The 19,466-nt window shown below is 40.6% G+C and overlaps 2 protein-coding genes and 1 long non-coding RNA gene across 4 annotated transcripts in view; 1 reads left to right on the top strand and 2 right to left on the bottom strand.

Moving 5' to 3' along the window:
* LOC125315032 overlaps window positions 1-19,466 on the bottom strand; it is a 31,780-nt gene that overhangs the window by 12,093 nt on the left and 221 nt on the right. The window lies entirely within an intron of this gene.
* LOC115755213 (pathogenesis-related protein 1B-like) lies at window positions 12,599-13,063 on the top strand. Its single transcript, XM_030694532.1, has one exon. The coding sequence runs from the start codon at window positions 12,599-12,601 to the stop codon at window positions 13,061-13,063; it is 465 nt and encodes a 154-aa protein (XP_030550392.1).
* On the bottom strand, window positions 13,549-19,466 carry LOC115755189 (putative receptor-like protein kinase At3g47110). 2 transcript variants are annotated; one of them, XM_030694507.2, is made up of 3 exons: window positions 19,416-19,466; window positions 14,725-17,457; window positions 13,549-14,197 (listed from the first exon to the last, which is right to left on the bottom strand). In XM_030694507.2, exons 2-3 carry the CDS (start codon window positions 17,408-17,410, stop codon window positions 13,830-13,832), a joined length of 3,054 nt encoding a protein of 1,017 aa, XP_030550367.1. In that variant the 5' UTR covers window positions 17,411-17,457; window positions 19,416-19,466; the 3' UTR covers window positions 13,549-13,829. The 2 variants fall into 2 exon arrangements, with proteins under 2 accessions (XP_030550367.1, XP_048134803.1); XM_048278846.1 differs by lacking the exon at window positions 19,416-19,466 and having other exon boundaries at window positions 13,549-14,056; window positions 14,725-17,502.

Here is a 19,466-nt window from a genome sequence, read left to right as displayed (position 1 = left end):
ATTCTTTTTAGCTCGCTCCCGGAACTGAGGGAAAGACGGGACAAAGTGCTAGCCCTTGGGAGCTGGATTTGAACTTTATAAGGGCAAAATACTACATGGTGGGAGCTACCTTTTATGGCGTTCAGGGCCATATCTAGAATCCTTCAAGTGTGACCACCTAGATATATCTATGGGATTGGGTGTATGGTATGCATCATCAAATATCATCCGTGTGATTTACTTTAGTAGCATTTTTTATTGCTAGAATTAGGGCAGACTCACTACATGCTTGGAGGCTAGAATTGTCATATCTTGGATTTTCGAAACCTAGCGACATGTTTAAGTCCATTGGACACATTACGCAGTTGTGAATATAGAAATATATTTTCGTGATTTGGGAAAAAGATAAATTGATTTCTTGGTTGGACCATGTAAAATACAATGTTTAGAGAATATTTGGAAAGTACCTCATAGTTGCATAAATTATGTAAATGCCCAAGAAATTAAAGTGCATCTACAAATTGAGAAACCAATAACAATTTTATATGGTTTCCTTAATTGCTAGAAAGTGGATTCAATGACTCATTAAGGTGGCTAATCTATTTGGGCCTCCCTGTGGTGGTGGAGACAAGAAAGACAATAGAGAGAGAAGAAAAAGGCAAAATATATAGAAAGAAGGGGACGGAGAAAATTGGAGAAATGGGCACAACGTTGATTGGATTTATGAATGAATTTGAGAGCTATCTATTCAATGACATGGCAATGAAAAACACAAAGGAAATGTGGCTTGCCCCATATCACTGCGATGTCAGCAATCAAACTAAATATTGTGAAAAAGTAAAAGAGAAAGATAAATGATGGTGCAAGAGAAAACAAAATTTCCATTAATTGATATTGCCACCCCTATCATTTTCCAATGGGCAAATTTTATTCTAACGTTAGACATGGCTCCTACCCGATAGTGGGCCATGTCGTCAAGTTAAAAATTCTGTGAATTATTACAAATAAGGGCCCGAAGTAGAGCCATTTTCTAAAAAAATAATCTAGAGTAGATATTGTCTCAAATAAGTGGTTCAAGCGGCCACTTAATCTCAAATAAGGGCTTGGGTGAGCATGTGCATCTTACATGCTAGTTTCTAAAGGCATGATGGGGGCATTTTTTGATTTTTGTATTTTCTTTCTTTTTCGCTATTTTATTTTCGTTTTTTCTCTTGCATCTTCTTCTTGTTCATTGTTCTTCCTCTCTCCATTGTTGGGTCAACGTTGTGGCCATTCTCTCTCTTCTCACTTGTTGTAATGGCCACCATGTCTCCGAGCTCTTAAGCATGGAGATCAAGTGCCACAAATACACATTCGCCTTCTGCACCACGCTATTGTTCTATTGTTCAATGCTCCTCTCGCTCTGCCACTTGATCATGTTGTGCGCCAGCAGGGCTAACCACACGAGGATTCTCGTCACCGCGTCCCGCCACTTTGAGGCCCGCCCCAGGCCTCTCGCGCGACACAGGCCGATGCCCCTCAGCCTCGCCCTCAGCGCTGACCTCCCCCTGCTTGGCAGCATCGCGTAGAGGTCGTCCCTAGCGATGGCGCCTACCAGCTGCGGCGACTTGATCATCTTCTCCATCATGATGATCAGGTTCTCTCTCACCTCATTTTCCCCTCACCCTCCTTCGTGGAGAGCCCCCCCTCTCTTCTTCCTCTTTATCTTCTTCTTCTTCTTCTTTCTTCATCCGAAGCTCCCTTCAGCCCAAGTGAACGCCGGCAATATCTCAGCTCATGGACGGTGGATCCTTGAGTCCTTGAGCCATGATGGCAGCCCTCGACGCCAGCCAATTCCCTCTTGCTCGCCCTTGAACCCGCGTGGTACTCCGAGGGAAGAAGATATTGGTCTGAGCCCATCCAGAAGGCGAATCGAGTCCTGCTATTTCCTACGCGATCCTAAGGTCGACGGCAACTCGAATCCATGGGCTGATTGTCAAAGAAGTCGTACGAAAACCATGACTTTGAGCCGCACCGAAGTAGTAGGAAGAGACCCGTAGTTCGTTCTGCGCAATTCGAGCTTCGTTCTTCTTTGTACATCGATCTAAAGCAAGTACACCTCTAACCTTACTATTAGACGGTCCCATGATTGTTTGCTTGGGAGAAATTCACCGACTTTGGTTGTGGGTGTTTGGAGCGGAATTTGCGCTTTCATGGACGAGAAAATAGCCTTGGATGCTGAATTTGTAGCTTGGTTTAGTGTCTCTAGTTCATGGGTAACAAAATTATAAGGTTTGATCGCTTTGTTTGCCTTTAGATCGGAGTGAATTGACTTTGCATCAATATGGGTATTCGGGCGAGTACATTGGGGAAATTTTCTTGGTGTTTCGTGGTTTGTTACTTGATTCTGTTGCTTAATTGTGATTATCTGGATCACATATTGTTGTGGATACTGTCTTTGTGGACGAGGAGGGGCAATTGAGTCGGAGATGGCGCTGGCTGTGGGCCTCGAAGAGCTCTATTTGGAAGTTTATAGTTTGGTTGTTGTCAGATCACTAATTGAGACTGCATGAACTTGGGCCATAAGATGGGGAAGGAAAGTTCAATGGATTCTTGTGTCCCCTTGATGTTTCTACTTGTTTGTGAGTTTCATGCTTATGTTTCGTGTTGCTTTCTGTTTAGTATCCTGTTGTATTGCAGCCTGTTAAGATTTGCTTGAAGGATTGAAATAATAGATTGTCTAGTGGTTTGGTTAGAAGTTTTACTTTCTGAGCTTCGGCTCATTCCATAGTTGTTCCCTCTTTTCAGATACTCAAGTTCTTGTGGCTACGAATGATAGTGATGAAGTTGGATGGAGCACGCCGATGACGACGGTAGGTAGTATTCCGTAGTAGCTTTTCCTTTTTATTCCTCACAGTGTACCCTTTTGTTTTATTTTAAACAATGTACTTAAACTCTTGATAAATATATAAAAGTACCTATTTTCATAATTTGTTAAATAATCTTACTATTTGTGTTGCGAAATCGGTACCGCAGCGGAAGCGGATCGTGACCTTTGCAACTATATCGGGAGCTATAGAAATCGATAAAGAAATAAAACGAGGAACAATCAAGGATACAAGATATACGTGGTTTAGTCCGAATGTCGAAACCTACGTCCACGAAAGAGCCAACAACAAAATAATCCACTAATAAATCGGAGAATTACAGGATTACAATCACTTGCACTTACGTGTTTCCCAATCATAAATTATATATCCGATACCCACAGTGTTTAATAACTCAACTCGATGGACTGGATGTGATGAACAAACCTCGTCAAGCTCTAGACTCTCGTCATCTCTTGAGCTCTTGTTCTCTTGCCTCTCTCTTCATAGAGGCCTTTGTTCCTTCTTATGGGATAAGTGAAGGAGATAAGAAAATATCATCATTAGATTTCTTCTTGAAAAAAAGCCCATGAAGATATCTTACCTTTCGTTCCCACATTCACCATGATCATGGGGAATCTAATGATGATGGATGGTGGATGGTGGATGGGCACCCACATGCAATAGGGAAAAGAACTGGCCGTGCACTCTTCTGACCTTCACTTTTCTCTTGTCGACCAAGTGATGAAAAGCTAGCAAAGACGCAAGAGCATAAAGGCAAGAAGATAAATTGAGCCTCATCTTCAATGAACATACACTTCTTTAATGCTAGGATTTCCATATCCTTCATTCTTTATGTCTGAAAATAAATCTTATGATTTTGCTTATCATCCCGCATGAAGAGAAAAGATGCCCGTGGATTGAGCAGTAAATGCTCCACGTGTGTCAGGTCACGTAAATGGGCTTAAACTTGAGACACAATTTTAACAATATGTCTGTTATAGCTTAGGGAACCCTTAATAAGACAATAACCCTTAGGTGTCGTGCCTGCCTGTGCTTTTCATGCACTTATATCTTTTGTATTGCCAACTGCTTATTTTATGTTTAGTCTTCCGCATGTGCCCTCTATTATATATAATATCAGTTTAAAACAGAGCTCTTAAGCGAAGCGATGCCTTGGGATGTTGTCGGCCCTTTCATTATGGTATCAGAGAATGGATTAAGGACATCCCTTACCTGACAAGTTGGTATCAGAGTATGGATTAAGGACCGGCCTTTATACTTACTGCTTCTCATTGGTCCTGATATGAGGTGGTTAGAATTTTCGCTCGGATGGACTGTCGCCAAAGCCGACAAGCTACGCGGTAGAGATGATGTATTGACAATGATGTAATGATTTCCAAGCCCGAAGACGAGCTTGATCCTAGCTAGGTTCGTGAATATACTCCTTGTTATCGTCAGAGTCGCCGAGTTGAAGCTTCGGTTCCACAAAGATTTCTCTCTGAGGCACTTGATCTCCTGCTTCTAAAGCGTTATTTTCTGTTGCAGTTCTGTGATCTCCTGCTCGATATCCTACCGCCATTGGAGAGCTCGTTGCCATCCGCTGCTTGGTTTTGCATCCCCGCTAAAATCTAGCTTGGCTTGATTTTAGGGTCGTCGGTGTCGTCATAAGCTGCTTGCCACAAGCCACCATGCAAGCCCAAGCCATTTCCATCGATCAGCTTGTGAGATTGATGAGAAATGGTGGCGTGTTCGGCAAAAAAGAAAGTGAACCTGAGAGTTGGCCGGAAGGATGAAGAGGAAAAAGGGGATTAACCTAGCAAATTAAGAAAGAAAGAGAAAAAAACATATTCCGGGACGAGAATGCCCCTGGTAAAGTGGCATGTGAGATGCATGTGTTTGCTCAGGTCCTTATTTGGATCTAAGCTAGTTACTTCAAGTTTGTATTTGAAATAATGTCCACTATGGACCCTTCTTTCAGAAAACGATTACACTTTGGACCCTTACTTAAAATTTTTCGAAAATTCTAATGATGCGTGTAGTGTTGTTCCTATTACAACTTCTTCTCCGCTTTCACTATTATGAGAAAAACAAGAAAGAGAAATGTTTAATTTAATTATTGAATATGACTTATTATCTATTTAAAGTCTTCCATGTCGTATGCTATATAATTCGATTTTTTGAAAAATATAAGCAAAATGGCGCCATTTCGGGTCTACTGTATTGACCCGAAACGGCATCGCATGACAATATGCCAAGCTCCCTTTCTTCTCTGCTACGGTTCACTTTTTATAGGCAAGGAAGCGCCTTCGTCAAGGGATTCATGGCCGCGCAAAAATAAGCCGACGGGGGAGCTCCAATAGCCGGTTGTCGCCAGCCATGTTCTGCTACTTCACGGGGGGAGGAGAGAGAGTGAGACAAAGAGGAGGAGGAAGAAAGGCTTCGCGGGCCGGGCCAGGGGCACGCATGCGGGAAGACAAATGGAGCTCGTAGGAAGGGAAATCGTAGGCCGAGTCGCCCGGGAGGATCCGTACCGACCCAGCCCCATCCAATCCTTCTTCACAATATTTTTTTATTAATAAAAAAAAATTTAATTTAATTTAAATTTCCCAAAAAATTTGCAACAAAACAAGAAATAGGCAAATTCCAATTTAGCCTTTTTCCAATTTTAAGCCTTAAAGCAAACCTAAACTATATTAAAATGGGGATCGACAAAATTAGGTATCAATAGGGATGTACTGTCATAGCTTTTCGACCCCCTAGAAGAGATGGTCAATTCCTTATTCAATTAGTGATTTGCTTATGTCTCATTGAGGCCGACTCAACATGTTTGCCAGGTGGTATTGTAATATCCTGAAATTTTGACACCTAGTGATATGTCGACATCCATTCAAGATATTACGCAGTTGTGATAAAAGGAATATGTCTATGCAATTTGGCATAAGAAGGATTGATTTCGTGCTTGCACCACATAGATATAGTGTTCAGTGAACGTTTGGAAAGTGCCTCATATTTACATAAATTACGTAAATGCCGAAGAAATAAAGATGTATCTATTTATGGAATAATGAACAACAATTTTATACGGTTCATTTGATTCCCAGAATGTGGTCGACCAAGAGCCATGCGTGAAAATGTACTAGAGAGTGGCCGACCAAGTCCATACTATGCGTGGGTGAAGTTTGAAGGGAAGTCTAATTGATTTCATGGTGATTAGGTGGTTGAATTTATGAGATATAGGTGCTATCCAGGTTTTCCAATTTGAAATTGGAGAAACCGTAAGTGATTTTTCTTGATTTTACTTAGGATTGATCCCCAATACATGTGCGTAATGTAATGTGGTTAATAGTTAGAGGCATATGTGATGCCTTTTTGACGTAATACAGGTTTTGAAAGTCATCTGTAATACCATTTGAGGTTATGGGTTGCTCAGAAAAACAGTTACTCCCGTTTAGATATTGCTATATTCATTTAACTAGTAATGTTACCTCAAAGTATAGATCTGCTCTCGCGTTCATTATTGGTCAATCTCTAGTACGGATCGTTACAATGATTCATCAAGCATATTTTGCTACTAAAATGAAGCTAGCTAAAATCAATTACTATAACTTATTATATACAGTTAAAATCGAAGTTAAAGAGAATGTTCTCCTCATGTGCTTGCTATGTGGCAGTTAACTTTGCCTTGTGACTGCAACTGTGACTTATGCTCATCAAGTAGAATTAGTTTAGCTATTTGTTGACCTTAAACGTTTATCACTTATTAAATTTGCATTTAAACTTAAAAAAGGAAAAAAAAAAGGAAGTATCTTCAGAGTAATCTTCGCGTTGGCCTTTGCCTTGATGGTTGATTTGAATTGGGATCAAACTGTAGTTGATGTTCGATCAGCAGAACTGAGATGAGAGGGGCTTCGAGTTCCTCAGCCACGTGTCCGGTCAATCTTACATTATCCATACCAAAGTACTTGCTGGTTGATCCGACTAACTTAGCCCTTCCTAAATAGAAAAAAACGTTCGAAAAAAAAAAAGGCTAATGCATTGATTTATTCGCTCTATTTTGGGCTATAAAAAATTCGTAAAAAACTGATCATGCTTGCGAAATGGTGGGTCGAAACCGTTTTGTAGTTTCTTTGTAGATTCGACCTCGCTTGTGGGTGCGCGAATAATTACGCGATTGTTAGGCGTACTTAGTACTTAGCATGTTTACAGTTCACATATCATGTTTGACATACGCCTCAAATATTGTTTCATATTCTGCCCATGTTGTATCATATAAATGTCAAATCTTATAGTGATCTATCTTGGTTCGGTGACCTATATCTAACCAATCTCCGCTTTTAATGCTTCCCACATGGCTTTTGCATTTTCAAAATCCTTGAACTCTTGCATGATATCACTTTCTATGCCACTCAGTAGTGTAATACGAGCAATAGGGTTCAGTTTTTTCCATGCAACAAATGTCTCTTTATACTTTCTATGTTGTGCATATTTCCATCTTCAGATTTTTCCACAACCAGGTTAAGAGCTTGTAGTGCTTTTTGTTTTTCTAGCACATACTATATTTTCACATTTCAGACTTCATAATATTCGCCATTCAATTTCTCTCCGCCGTTAAGCTCAGCTATGATATTCTTAAAAGCTAAAGCCATTGTATTTAAATACGAAGTTCTCTAGACATGTACTCATGATCTGTCAATGTCTAACATTTATGCATCTATTTTACACTAACTAATTACATTAATGAATAATTTCACATAAGTATTTAGATTCAAAAGTTCACTATGTTCCCAATCATCGTCTAAGAATTCTCGTTTGAAATTATCATTAATGTAATCATTTATGTAAAATTGAGTTCATTAAAGTTACTAAAACTTTCTAGAACTCTTCACTTGAATGAAAAATCATAAATCATACAATGATCCCCTATTCTTGTAGTCATAAAGTGGCATAACATGATTTGAACTAATACACAAATAATTCACATATCAAATCATACTCTAATTAAATAGCAAGTATATTAAACTTTATATATGCTATCAACAAACCATGCTCTGCATAATCTTTATGCAATTATCCACATGTGAGATATAAATTTTATTTTTCAAAAAGATAGAGAAATACAGCTAAGAATACTCGTAAAAAGCCCTAAAATACGTGTATCATGGGTTTCATACGTATTTTCACAATTTTAAATACATCAAACATGTAATTAAAGATAATTTCAAGATGAACACAATGGTATCTTGCACGTCTCAATAGGACATTCCACGCACCCACAAGCGCTGGTCAAAGCTTTAGCGCGTGTGACTCATGCGCAATCAACGATCTCCATTAACTGGTCAACGTTCAAAGTTGACCTGTCAACGGTCAACGGGTTGGGTCGCTTTGCTGGCTTGTTTGGAACTCGGGTCAGGTTTGAAACCGGGTTAGGCCGGATACCGGTATGCTGACGTCACCTGCCACGTCACCCCTCTACGTCAGCTACCACGTCACACGCCACGTCGGCGAGTGGTTCAACTACGCTCGTCATAAGTGCGTCGCACATGGGCACGTGAGGCCCACGCGTAGAGTGACTCTCGGTGTGTGGTGGAGAGTGCGGTTCCATCCAACACCCCTCAAATTGCTCGTATGGTCGATACGGTTTTGATGGCATACTCAAAACTCATTTTCATTGAACTAAATTTCACGAAAAGGGGACGTTTTGGCACAGCCTAGAGGAACCCCGCCCTATCACGGCGAGTGTGGTGATTCTCGGTGTCTCTTGGTGTCAGGCAACCACTCAAAATCTTCATCTTGCTGAGCCCCTTCCTTTTATGTGTTCAAAAATCATTTTTGTTGGGTAGAACATAATCAATTTCCAAAGAATAGGACGCTCAAAAAATTGGTCTTTCGCACGAAATCGATTACTAAAATACCAAAAACGATAAGGAAGCAAGAACTTGACTCTGATACTAATGAAGGGAACGGATATTCAAACATACGTAGCAGAATTACATGGAATTAACATGCCCAAAAACAATTTGAATCACCGATCGGAGAAGTATATCACAAAACGAACATACCTTATTTTCCACAAATTAAATGTACTAGTTGCAATCCCTCAAGAGATTGTTCATCCATTTAACGTTCAAGAGTGGAAGGAGTTCGTCGTCATTCTTCACTGTTCTCTCTATTTTCTCTTGAACAGAATGAACGACAGTTCTTGTTAGAGAAGGAAAAGAACATCTCACGTTCTTTTCGTACAGTCAAATGTGATAATTGTTAAAGGCAGTTAATCCTTTGGTAAAAAGGCTGGCATAGCCTGCATGAGCGGATCACATTACTTCCATACTCCCTTAAAAACCCAACATAAAGGGTTGAAACCTCATTGCAGCTTCTTTGTGGATTCGATCCCGATTCGGACGTACTGAAATCAAGTGGACAAGGGAGTGGCCTTCCCTAAGTGGCAACCAATGGGTGTCAAAGCCACCCTATGGGACGGTGACAGCTGGGCGACGCGAGGTAGGCGTGATAAGATTGACTGGTCGAAGGGCCCGTTTGTGGCCTTGTTTGGGGACTCCAAGATCGACGCCTATGTTTGGAATGGCAATCCGAGGTTCTACAGGATGGAGAGCCCCACAAACTGGTGGAACAATGAGGATTTTAGCTTGTTGACATGGACACAAAGGAGGTAGTTCAAATGGATCAGGAGATATCACATGATATATGACAATTGTCAGGACAATGCAAGGTTCCAAGACAACCTACCAAGGAGTGCTCTCTTCCCAAATACTAAACTAGCTAATCAATGAGAGATCAACTCCAATTCTTTCATCTTAATTTCTTCTTTTCTTTTGCATTTCACTTAATCCGTGCCAGCAACATATTTATGAAATTGATTTGTTGAGTATGTTGCGCGGTTTCCGCGCCCTAAAGTTTTCGGTACGCACGTGATCCTATGAGCCAATGCTATACGAACTAGTGATTCCTAGTGTACAATTGATTGAGAATTCGATAGTGCAATTTTTTTTTCGTTTTAAAAGTAAATCAACTTCGGTTGGAGATATGCTAATCTTGATTAGATTCAATAGGTTGGGTGGGCTTTGTGTAGAATGATAGGCCCTTGTCCAGGTATCAAGGTCCAGCCCAAAAGTACCTTCGGCTGCTTTATAATGCGGGCTGGGCTTGGGTGGGATTAGGTCTGGTCTAAAATCGTTATTAGAATTCTTAGGGATATGATTATGGTCCGCTGGGGGTTTTCGAGATTGTGGCAAATTGGCAATTTGCCCTATTTATCTCAGTTCTTTGCAATCTTAACCTTGGCATTTTGAAAATCCGTTCTAATGTGCTTTCTCGCGTGGACTCCAGCCAAATTCTCATCAGAACTTTAGTCATTCTGTTATCCATGACAAGTTTGCAGCAAATCGGAAGAATTACAGTCAAGTCCCTGTAGTTTCAAATAGTTACAAATTTTCTCCTGATTCTGATTTTATTTTTTTTTTCAATGTGCCTCATGATCTTCCGGAGCCATTGCAATGTGCCCAATATGTAGATTGTCCAACAAACCAATCAAGTAAAATTAAGAATAAATTGGAAATTAAATATAAAAAAATCACAACATATTTCCGCCGAATAAGAAATTACGCAAATCATTTTCCTAATAGACCCCTACTCTATTTTACACAGTATATCGCATCCCAAATCTGGACTGTCGAATTTGATGAGATCGAGGCGGGAATAACATAAGACCTACCATTTTCTACTAGCGAGATCCATTTTATTATCCTGTACATACAATAATTTTTATGGTATAGGACTTTTTCATTGGGTGGTAGACGAATACACGACGCACATCCAACCGTTCAATAGCAAGTGGGGATGTGAGGGCGCGCCCTTCGCATCCATGCCAATTGCAGACCCGTTACATATCAGAAAGGTTAAAGATAAGGAAAACGGTAGATGCACTGAGAACGATTCACAGGGCCCCTCGACCTATTAATATATGTTAAAATTCGGTCGGAACACGATCTCATAATAGCTACCGGAGATGGATTGGATTGACACAATTATAAAAGGTTTAGGATTGAATTGGTAAAAGAATCAAAAGAATCAAAAGAAAATTTGTAATTATATAAAGGCCCAGCCAAATTTTCTCTAACATTTTCCTTATCCTAACATTTATGGGAAAATTATTAAAAAAGTTTAGTGCTGGGCCACTAGATATGGACGCCGCACTCCAGATCTGAAGGCGAGTGCTCCATATTTAGGAGCTCGCTGCAACCTCGACGACCGTCCAGGCCTCAATGGCCACTTAGAGCTCGTCGACACCTTAGCGGCGGGTATTACTGCGAGTGGAAAGGAGATGACATGTTATTGTGAGGTGGGGGACGTGAGATATAGTCTAGACGAAGATGACCGACAGGGCGACGGACACGGTGATGAGTCGGCAGTGGCTTTTGAGTGACTTAGTTTAGGGGTGTCAATGGCTCGGTTCGGTTCGGTTTTTCAAAAAACCGAACCAAACTGAACAATATGGTGTAAGCTTGAACTGCACCGAATCTCAACCGAATCAAAAACCCAGTTCGATCTTCGATTTTTCTTTTTTCGATTTTTTTTTTATTTTTACCTTTCTGTTTGATTATTTTCTTGTCTTTTTTCCTTTTTTGGTTCAAAATAGTAAACACATCCCATGGTAAATTGATCGGTCGATTGCTTGATCGCTGTTCCCATCCGTGCTTCGGTCTTGTAGTCTCCGTGCAATGCGTGCGGGATCAGGAACAGGAAGAAGAGGCGGGCCGTGATCGACCTGAAGAAAGTCGGGAGTGGAGATCAAGAAGGCGAATCGCAGCAGCGGCGGTTCCTTGACACGGAGGGTCTTGGCTTTGGGAAGGGAAGTGTTGATGCAGAGGCTGAAGAAGCGCGCAAGGGGTCGCCGGCCCTCAAAGCCGCCGGCCCTTTGCACCTGAAAAGAAACAAAAACAAAAAATAAAAAATAAAGAAATGGTTATTTTGGAGATTTTTTCAATACAATTAGGTAAACGGAATCGAACTGAACTCGAAAAAAAAAAGAATGATCATTTTTCCATTATGTGAATCCAAAATCGAGTCGAACCAAGATGCACGAAATTTTCGATTTGATTCGGTTAGCAGTTCGATTCCGTTTTTCAATTCCGTTTTGACAACCCTACACAGTGGTGCACGGCAAGGGGACTTGAGAGAGAGCGGGGGTTGGCGCTTGAATTTGTGAGAATTGATCGGGTGTTATGAACACTACAATCAGATGGATAGGTGGCACAATCTCGTGATGGGGACATGATATTTGTACATAAATTGGGATAACTTATATGTATCCAGCATTGGGATCTTCAATGACATTTGCTTGCTCATTACACCCGGTTAAAGTTCATTTACATCCCCTAGTAATTTAATTTCATGCACTAATCTAAATATCTTTAGCATTACTCGAAATAATGTCTAACATTGATATTAAAAATACTCAAATTTGCTGAAATTTCAAACTTCACTTAAGCGGCTTAAGTTTAAGCCTTTTTACTTTACTTCCATTCGAGGAAAGAAAGCACATGCAAAACCAATTCTTTCGATGCACCACTTACTATTTTATCACAAACTTGTTTTGAACGCAAAGTCGTACCGTCCGAGGGAGATGTGCTCCCATAAGTTCATTGCACATCATAAATTGAAGCCTCGAAAAATCGACATCTTTTATCTATATATAGCCTAATGATCACCCAAAATATCATCTCGAACCAATATCAGATAATTCCTTAACCGTCATGAATTCTCTAACTGTCATCATCTCTCTTATCTTTCAATCTACTTACGGCCAAAACTCACCCCGAGACTATCTCAACTCTCACAATGCCGCCCGAAACCAAGTTGGCGTGGCGAACGTGACATTGGACAACACCATTGCTACCTACGCCCAGAGCTATGCGAGCCAACAGGTTGGCGACTGTAGCCTCGTGCACTCTAATGGGCGCTACGGCGTGAACCTTGCCAAGGGCACAGGCACGTTCACGAGCACCTATGCTGTGAGCCTGTGGGTTGCGGAGAAGCAATACTACACTTACAACACCAATGACTGCGCAAGTGACCACGACTGCTTGCACTACACTCAGATAGTTTGGCGCGAGTCTATCCGAATCGGGTGCGATAAGGTTAAGTGTGATAATGGGTGGTGGTACGTTGTGTGCAATTACGATCCTCCGGGTAACTATGAAAGAGAACTTTCACACTAAGAAAGGCTTATTAAGTGACTAGCTTGCTTTCGGGTTGCGGCTTGTATGTTAGTTAAAGGGTGTGTAAAAAATAAAGGGAAAATAAAAGCAACTAGCTTGATATGACATATTGATTTAATTAAGTTATGGATGCATAACATGTAGCGCATAAAAGCAACTTAAGCAGATTATTACTAGCAAATTAGCAAATTATGCGCCTGCTTGAAATGGCTTTGGCAGATTTCAAGTACTCTTGTTCTTTCGACTTTAATGCTACAGACTACTTGATATGATGATTGTTAGCTAGTTGTTGGCTAATTGTAAGCTAATTCCAACTTAAGGTTGAAATATTTAACATGCAAAAGATTTTCACTTTGAGCTCTCCCTCTGCATGCTGTTTGGACATTAACGAGCTTGGATAAGCGTGACATTAAGAGTCGGCCCTGAGCTTGTGACCTCATGGTATGGTCATGTTCCAGTGCACAAGCAACGCGTTGATCCTATGGTATACAGTTGCATCAGAAATGAGGGCAACCTTTCAAATAAGCAAATTCATCAAATTTTACATGGTTACTTAAGGGAAATAGGTAGACTACAACTCCATACATCCTCTTTCTACGATTTTAGATACAGAAACTGGTGTATTATTAAGAATATAGGTAATAATAGGTATGGGTAGGCAGACTAGCTAGGGAGACATTCATGTCAATTTGCTAGTACTGCCTTTGGATGATGATTGTCTCTACTAGGGAAAGAGTTCCAACATGAAACAAAATAACTGACTTAGCTACATACGTGTCCTCCTCTCTTTGGTTTCGTAACTCGCCTTGATCGAGCATAATTTCCTTATTGCCTCGGTCATATCCATCCGATCCGGCGGTGATTCCATCGAACATGCGACTCCAACTTCGAATACGGAGATTATGCAATCTCCGATCTTGCTTTCCTGTTGTCGATCACCAGCTTCACTCCAAAGCCTTAAGTCTACAATGTCCATCGTTCTATTTGGAAGAGCCATTCGAACAAAGCTATGAAGATTAAGATGCTGCCCAAAGGCCTCTTCAGTGGGTCTCTTCCCAGTGAACATCTCCAATAATAGAATGCCGTAACTATATGCATCCCCAACTGTGGAAACCTTATGTCCCATGCCATACTCTGAAAATTTCAACGAGACATCGAATAAGAGTGAACATTATACTTTTTCTCTTTGTTTGACAAATCCTCTGTCGGAGCAAGGCCTAAAACCTCTCTACTGGTTTTTGTTTTTCTTTCATATCTCTTCGTTTGACTTTCGTTTAGTGTATTGTCTATTGCTGATGTTTATCGCCGGTCGGTAAAAATTGTCACAAGAGTTGGAATGCATCAACCGTAGAGAAGTGCACCCAAAGTTGTCACGTGCTTGCTAGACAGATTGCCTAAACATCAAGAGTGACTTTGTCCTCTAGTTGGGCATGGGAAAAGAAGAAAACATATAGGTGAAAGCCTCGGGGGACATTATTTAGTGAATTTAGTGTATGCATTAACTAAATTTGAACCGCTGGTTTTGATTGGACATATATAGGATGCACATGAGGCTAGTCATTTTCATGATCTGGATTCAGTTTAATTTCTATACCACACAATTTCTTTTTGCAAGGCAGAAGAGAAGAAAATGCCTTGAAGAAGATACGACAGATTCATACCTGGAGGCACATAGCCAATGGATCCTCTAACTGCGGTTGAAGTTGAACTCCCCTGGTCTTGCACTCCTATGGCTTCGGCAGACATCGTTGAAATGATCTTTGCAAGCCCGAAATCTCCAACTCGAGCCACCATGTCATTGTCCAGAAGTACATTACTTGGCTTCAGATCTCCATGGGCGATTGCTAGAGAGCAACCCTTATGGAGATATTCAATTGCAGTGGCTATGTTGATGGCGATGTTCAACCTCTGCACTAGTCTCAGATTTCTTGATATGCCGCGCTCATCATCTTGTCCTATAGTTTCAGGGTGCAGCCACTCCTCCAAGCTTTCATTAGCCATGAACTCGTATATTAGAGCTTTGAAATCATTGCCACGAAAGTCCACGCTTGAACAAACGCTTAGTATCTTCACGAGGTTTCGGTGTCGAATGATTCCTAGAGTTCGACATTCGGAGACAAAGCTCTTCGAAGCACCTCTTTGCATTAGATTGAGCACCTTCACTGCTACCGTGGCACCGCTATCAAGAATCCCCTTATAAACCGTGCCATATCTCCCTTTACCAATCAAATTGCTCTCAGAAAATCTGTCAGTAGCTCTTAGGAGTTCTTCATAAGAAATCCTCAAGAACTGGTGCTCCAAGGACAATGGCGTTGAGGCACCGGTTGTCGTCTGCTTCTTTTTGCGGTAACAATAGATAGACAGGAACAACAAAGCCAAACAAGACAAACTGACTGTTACCACAGATATGACTATGGTCTTGGTTGTAGAAGACTTGTCAGAGCTTGGAGATTTGCAAAGAGGAAGCTTCAGAACTGGAACACCGCCACAGAGTTGTCTATTTCCAGAAACCGATACGATACTTGCATTAAGAAAAACTCCACTCTCCGGAACTTGTCCTTCTAGTTCATTGAAGGACAAATTCAAGTACTTGAGCAGTGAAAGCTCTGTGAGAAAGGCTGGGATTGGACCCGAGAAAATATTACTGGAAAGATCGAGCTCTTGTAGGCCCCGTAATGGACTTAAAGCTTGGGGGATTTGACCTAGAAAAGAATTAGCTTCTAAGTGAAGCCGTTCCAATCTCAAGCACCCGCCTATGGAGGCCGGAATTAAGCCAGTCAATTTGTTGTAAGATAGATCTAATTCTCCAAGATTTATTAAAGAGCCAACTTGCCTCGGAAGAGATCCACTTAAATTATTATGCGCTAAACTGAGCAAGATGGACAAGGAAGAAAGACCCAAGATTTCAACCGGAACCGAGCCAAGCAGGTTATTGTTGGAAAGATCGAGGCTAGTTAATCGGTTGCAGTTGCCGAGACTTTGCGGTATGTAGCCTTGGAAATTGTTGGAGTGAAGGTCAAGGACATATAAGGATGTCATGTTACCAATCAAAGATGGGATCTCTCCAGTAAACATGTTTCCACTTATATCAAGTTCCTGCATGCTATAAAGTGCTCCGATAGAATCAGGAACGTGCTCAGTTAGAAAATTATCCTTTAAACTCAAGAAAGTCAAGTTGAAGAGATTTCCCAGAGCTGCAGGAATAGTTCCTCGGATCTGATTATTTGGCATCTGAATTCGCTGAACGCTGGTGGAGAGATTGGAGATGGATGTCGGCAACGATCCGTAAAACAAGTTTGAGCCCATCGAGAGAACTTCTAGATTGGAACAATTAGCTAAAGAAGAAATAAAACTCAAGTCATCCTTCAACTGGTTTTGAGCCAACGTAAACATGTAAAGGCCTTTGAGCCTTCCCAGATTTTTGGGTACTGGCCCATGGAAACGGTTGTTGTAAAGGTAAAGTTCCTGAAAACCGGTGGCATTCGTTAACGATGATGGAATCTTCCCGGTGAGCAGGTTACTGGTGGCGCTAAGGACAGAGAGAGAAGGAAGAGTGTTGCCGATGCCATCGGGAAAGCTTCCCCGCAAACGGTTCAAACTAACACTGAAGTAGCTAATTCCAGAGATGTTAAAAATCCCCAGCGGAATCTCGCCGGTTAGTTTGTTTTTCGATAGTTGGAAAAATTTCAACATCTTGAGTCTGGACAATTGCTCAGGTATTTCTCCGCGCAATGCGTTGTCTAAAAGGGCGAGGTTTTCTAGCTGTGAGAGGTTTCCGATCGATGCAGGAATGAGACCTACAAGACTATTTTTAGACAAGCCCAAGACTTTAAGCCTTGGTAAAGAGCCAAGATTGGAATGAATTCCCCCCACAAGTTGGTTATATATGAGATTTAGGTTCTCCAGGTTCGAGCAGCATGAAAGATTGGAGGGTATCGGCCCACCAAATGAGTTGTAACTAAGAGTGAGATCACGGAGCCGATGCAAGTTTCCTACTTGTGGTGGGATTTCGCCACGGAAGCTGTTGTTCTGCAAAATCATGACCCTCAAGAAAGAGAGGTTACCTATGTGCGGAGACAGGAAGCCTCCCAAGCCCTGTGATATGAGCACCAGGGATGTGACCCTCCCAGGATGCCTTTGACTGCACAAAACCCCCTGCCACTCACAATGATGGGTAGAGTCATTCCAAGAGCTCAAGACTCCAAACGGGTCTTCGCGTATCGTGTTTCTGAAGGAGACTAGCGCGAGCCGATCCGTTTGGTTTCGCGAGCATGCTCCAGGGATTGTTATAGAGCTCCACCACCACAAGAGGGCAGAGTTGAGAATAAGAAACAGTTGTTTCCCCATTTCCTCCGGTGACCCACTTCAGTCTTGCTGAATTAATCCCCTCCGCCCTGCGCACAACCCAATTGTTAAATAACACTATGGGAAGTACAGTAAATTATTTGAATTTTCTCTGTTCCACTATTTTACCAACAAAGTGTCTTTATTTATTATTATTATTTTTTTTCAGAACAAGCACATTCATTCACTAGTAGTTTGTGAATACACTCCATGAGCTTCAGAATAAAGTAAATCCCAAAGGCCCAGGATGGTAAAGGTTTAGGTGTCTTCTATGTGATCATAAGTTTGATGCACGTAATGAACAAACTTTTGAACTGCTAAGGAGATCTTTAAACTATTGTGAAGTGCTCAATTAGGTCCCTTAGCTCTTTTTTTTTTTTTTTTGTGCAATTGGATCCTCAAAACAGAAGCGTTTTTGCTCGAGTTGATTCATCTGTCAAATTTGTGGACGGAAATGCCGACTTGCAGACCACGTCATCACCGTAATAACATGCTTGGTTCATTAACGTGGTTTTTAAATATTCTGACTTGATTAATTGGGAAGTCATAAACTGGACTCGGGCCTTAAAAAAATGCACTAATAATTAACATAAACCTTCTCAAATAGTAGGAGGATGGATCATATGGAATTCACAAGATAGAAAAAGGAAAATGCGTGCTTGCACAAGGATATTACGATAATTATTGTACAACGGCTAATTAGTCATAAATTTTTTAATTTGCCCAATTTAATCATAAACCTTTTCACAATTTGGCAATGTAGTTTTTATGGCCAATTTTAATTGGGAATTACTGACATGAACGCCGATTATCCTACGAGATATAACCGGCACTAACGTAAATGATTTTTACACTTGTTTACTTTATTGTTTTGATTTTTTTTTCATTTTTCCTTTTTTTCTTATTTCCCTCAGCTGGTCATATGAGTCAAGCTAAGTTTACATTATTTATGTCCCTAAAATCAACCACCAAAGTGAGAGAATTATGATGCACTAGATTGAAATGTTGATGCAATTTTAATCCAGTGCATTTTAAAAATTTTCTCTGATATGTAAAATGTCTAGAAACAGAGTGCTTTCAGCTGGCATAGTGAGAACAGTATTTCAAGAGTAATGTCACAGATTTCTTGCTAAATGACCGGACGGCTATGTGGCTTGAGCCAAACAATCAAACAGGTGTGAAATCAACAATCAAAATAAAGATTGTAAAAAAGAAAGGGAAAAAAACATGATTGTGGTAAGATCAATCAAAGAAAATTAGTTTCTCATTTTGTTATCCTTTCTTTCAAACCTTGTGACAGATTTCCTCTCAAGTATCATCTCAGGCTGCCACTGAAGCATGCTAGACAAAGCTCTACATATTTTGAATGCAAGCACAAGAAGTAGAAGGGGCCATGAAGTTATTGAACATGACAAATCTCCATCTTACTTTAATGACATGACGCATGTCATATAGAGCCATTTCATTTAGTAAGAGATTTTAGTGTAATTGTGAGAAGAAATGATGGTGGAATAGAAAATTAAACATAGTACAGACTTTATTCTAATATCGGATCCACACTTACTTGATGACTTGACACATGTCATATAGAGCCATTTCATTTAGTAAGGGATTTTAGTAATGTCTGAGTACATATGGTGTTATTTAAATTTCAAAGTCTTGCTTGTTTTCGCTTGTACGGCAAAAGCAAGAAAGAGCAGTGTCAATCACACTAAGACGGTTTTATAAATTTGGTATAATAAGTGACGTGGCAAAACGTTATTAATTATTAGATATGGCTTATTGTCTACTTGTAATTTGCCATGTGGTTCAGTATATTATTGCTAATATACAACATAGCATTGTGTGATAGGAAACACCTTAAAAAGATGAGGAGATAAAAACAATGTTGAAGGTAATGAAGAAAGGGACGAGAATAATAAATAAATATCAAAACCGAAGTCCATGCACAAGAACAAATTGGTGCCTCATGCTCCACAAAACAAATAGACATATATATGTATATTACCTTAAATATTGCTTTCTCTCTCTTGAAGACTGAAGATCGAAGATCAAGCAA

The sequence above is a fragment of the Rhodamnia argentea genome, chromosome 5, assembly GCF_020921035.1.
Source record: "Rhodamnia argentea isolate NSW1041297 chromosome 5, ASM2092103v1, whole genome shotgun sequence".
Lineage (NCBI taxonomy): Eukaryota > Viridiplantae > Streptophyta > Magnoliopsida > Myrtales > Myrtaceae > Rhodamnia > Rhodamnia argentea.
This window is presented reverse-complemented; position numbering and strand designations above follow the sequence as displayed.

Excerpts from the sequence above, each read along its gene's own strand:
- LOC115755213 (XM_030694532.1), top strand. The coding sequence starts at position 12,599 with ATGAATTCTCTAACTGTCATCATCTCTCTTATCTTTCAATCTACTTAC.
- LOC115755189 (XM_030694507.2), bottom strand. The coding sequence starts at position 17,410 with ATGGGGAAACAACTGTTTCTTATTCTCAACTCTGCCCTCTTGTGGTGG. Across the intron at positions 14,198-14,724 it reads CATTGGCTATGTGCCTCCAG|AGTATGGCATGGGACATAAG; the intron begins GTATGAATCTGT and ends TGAAATTTTCAG.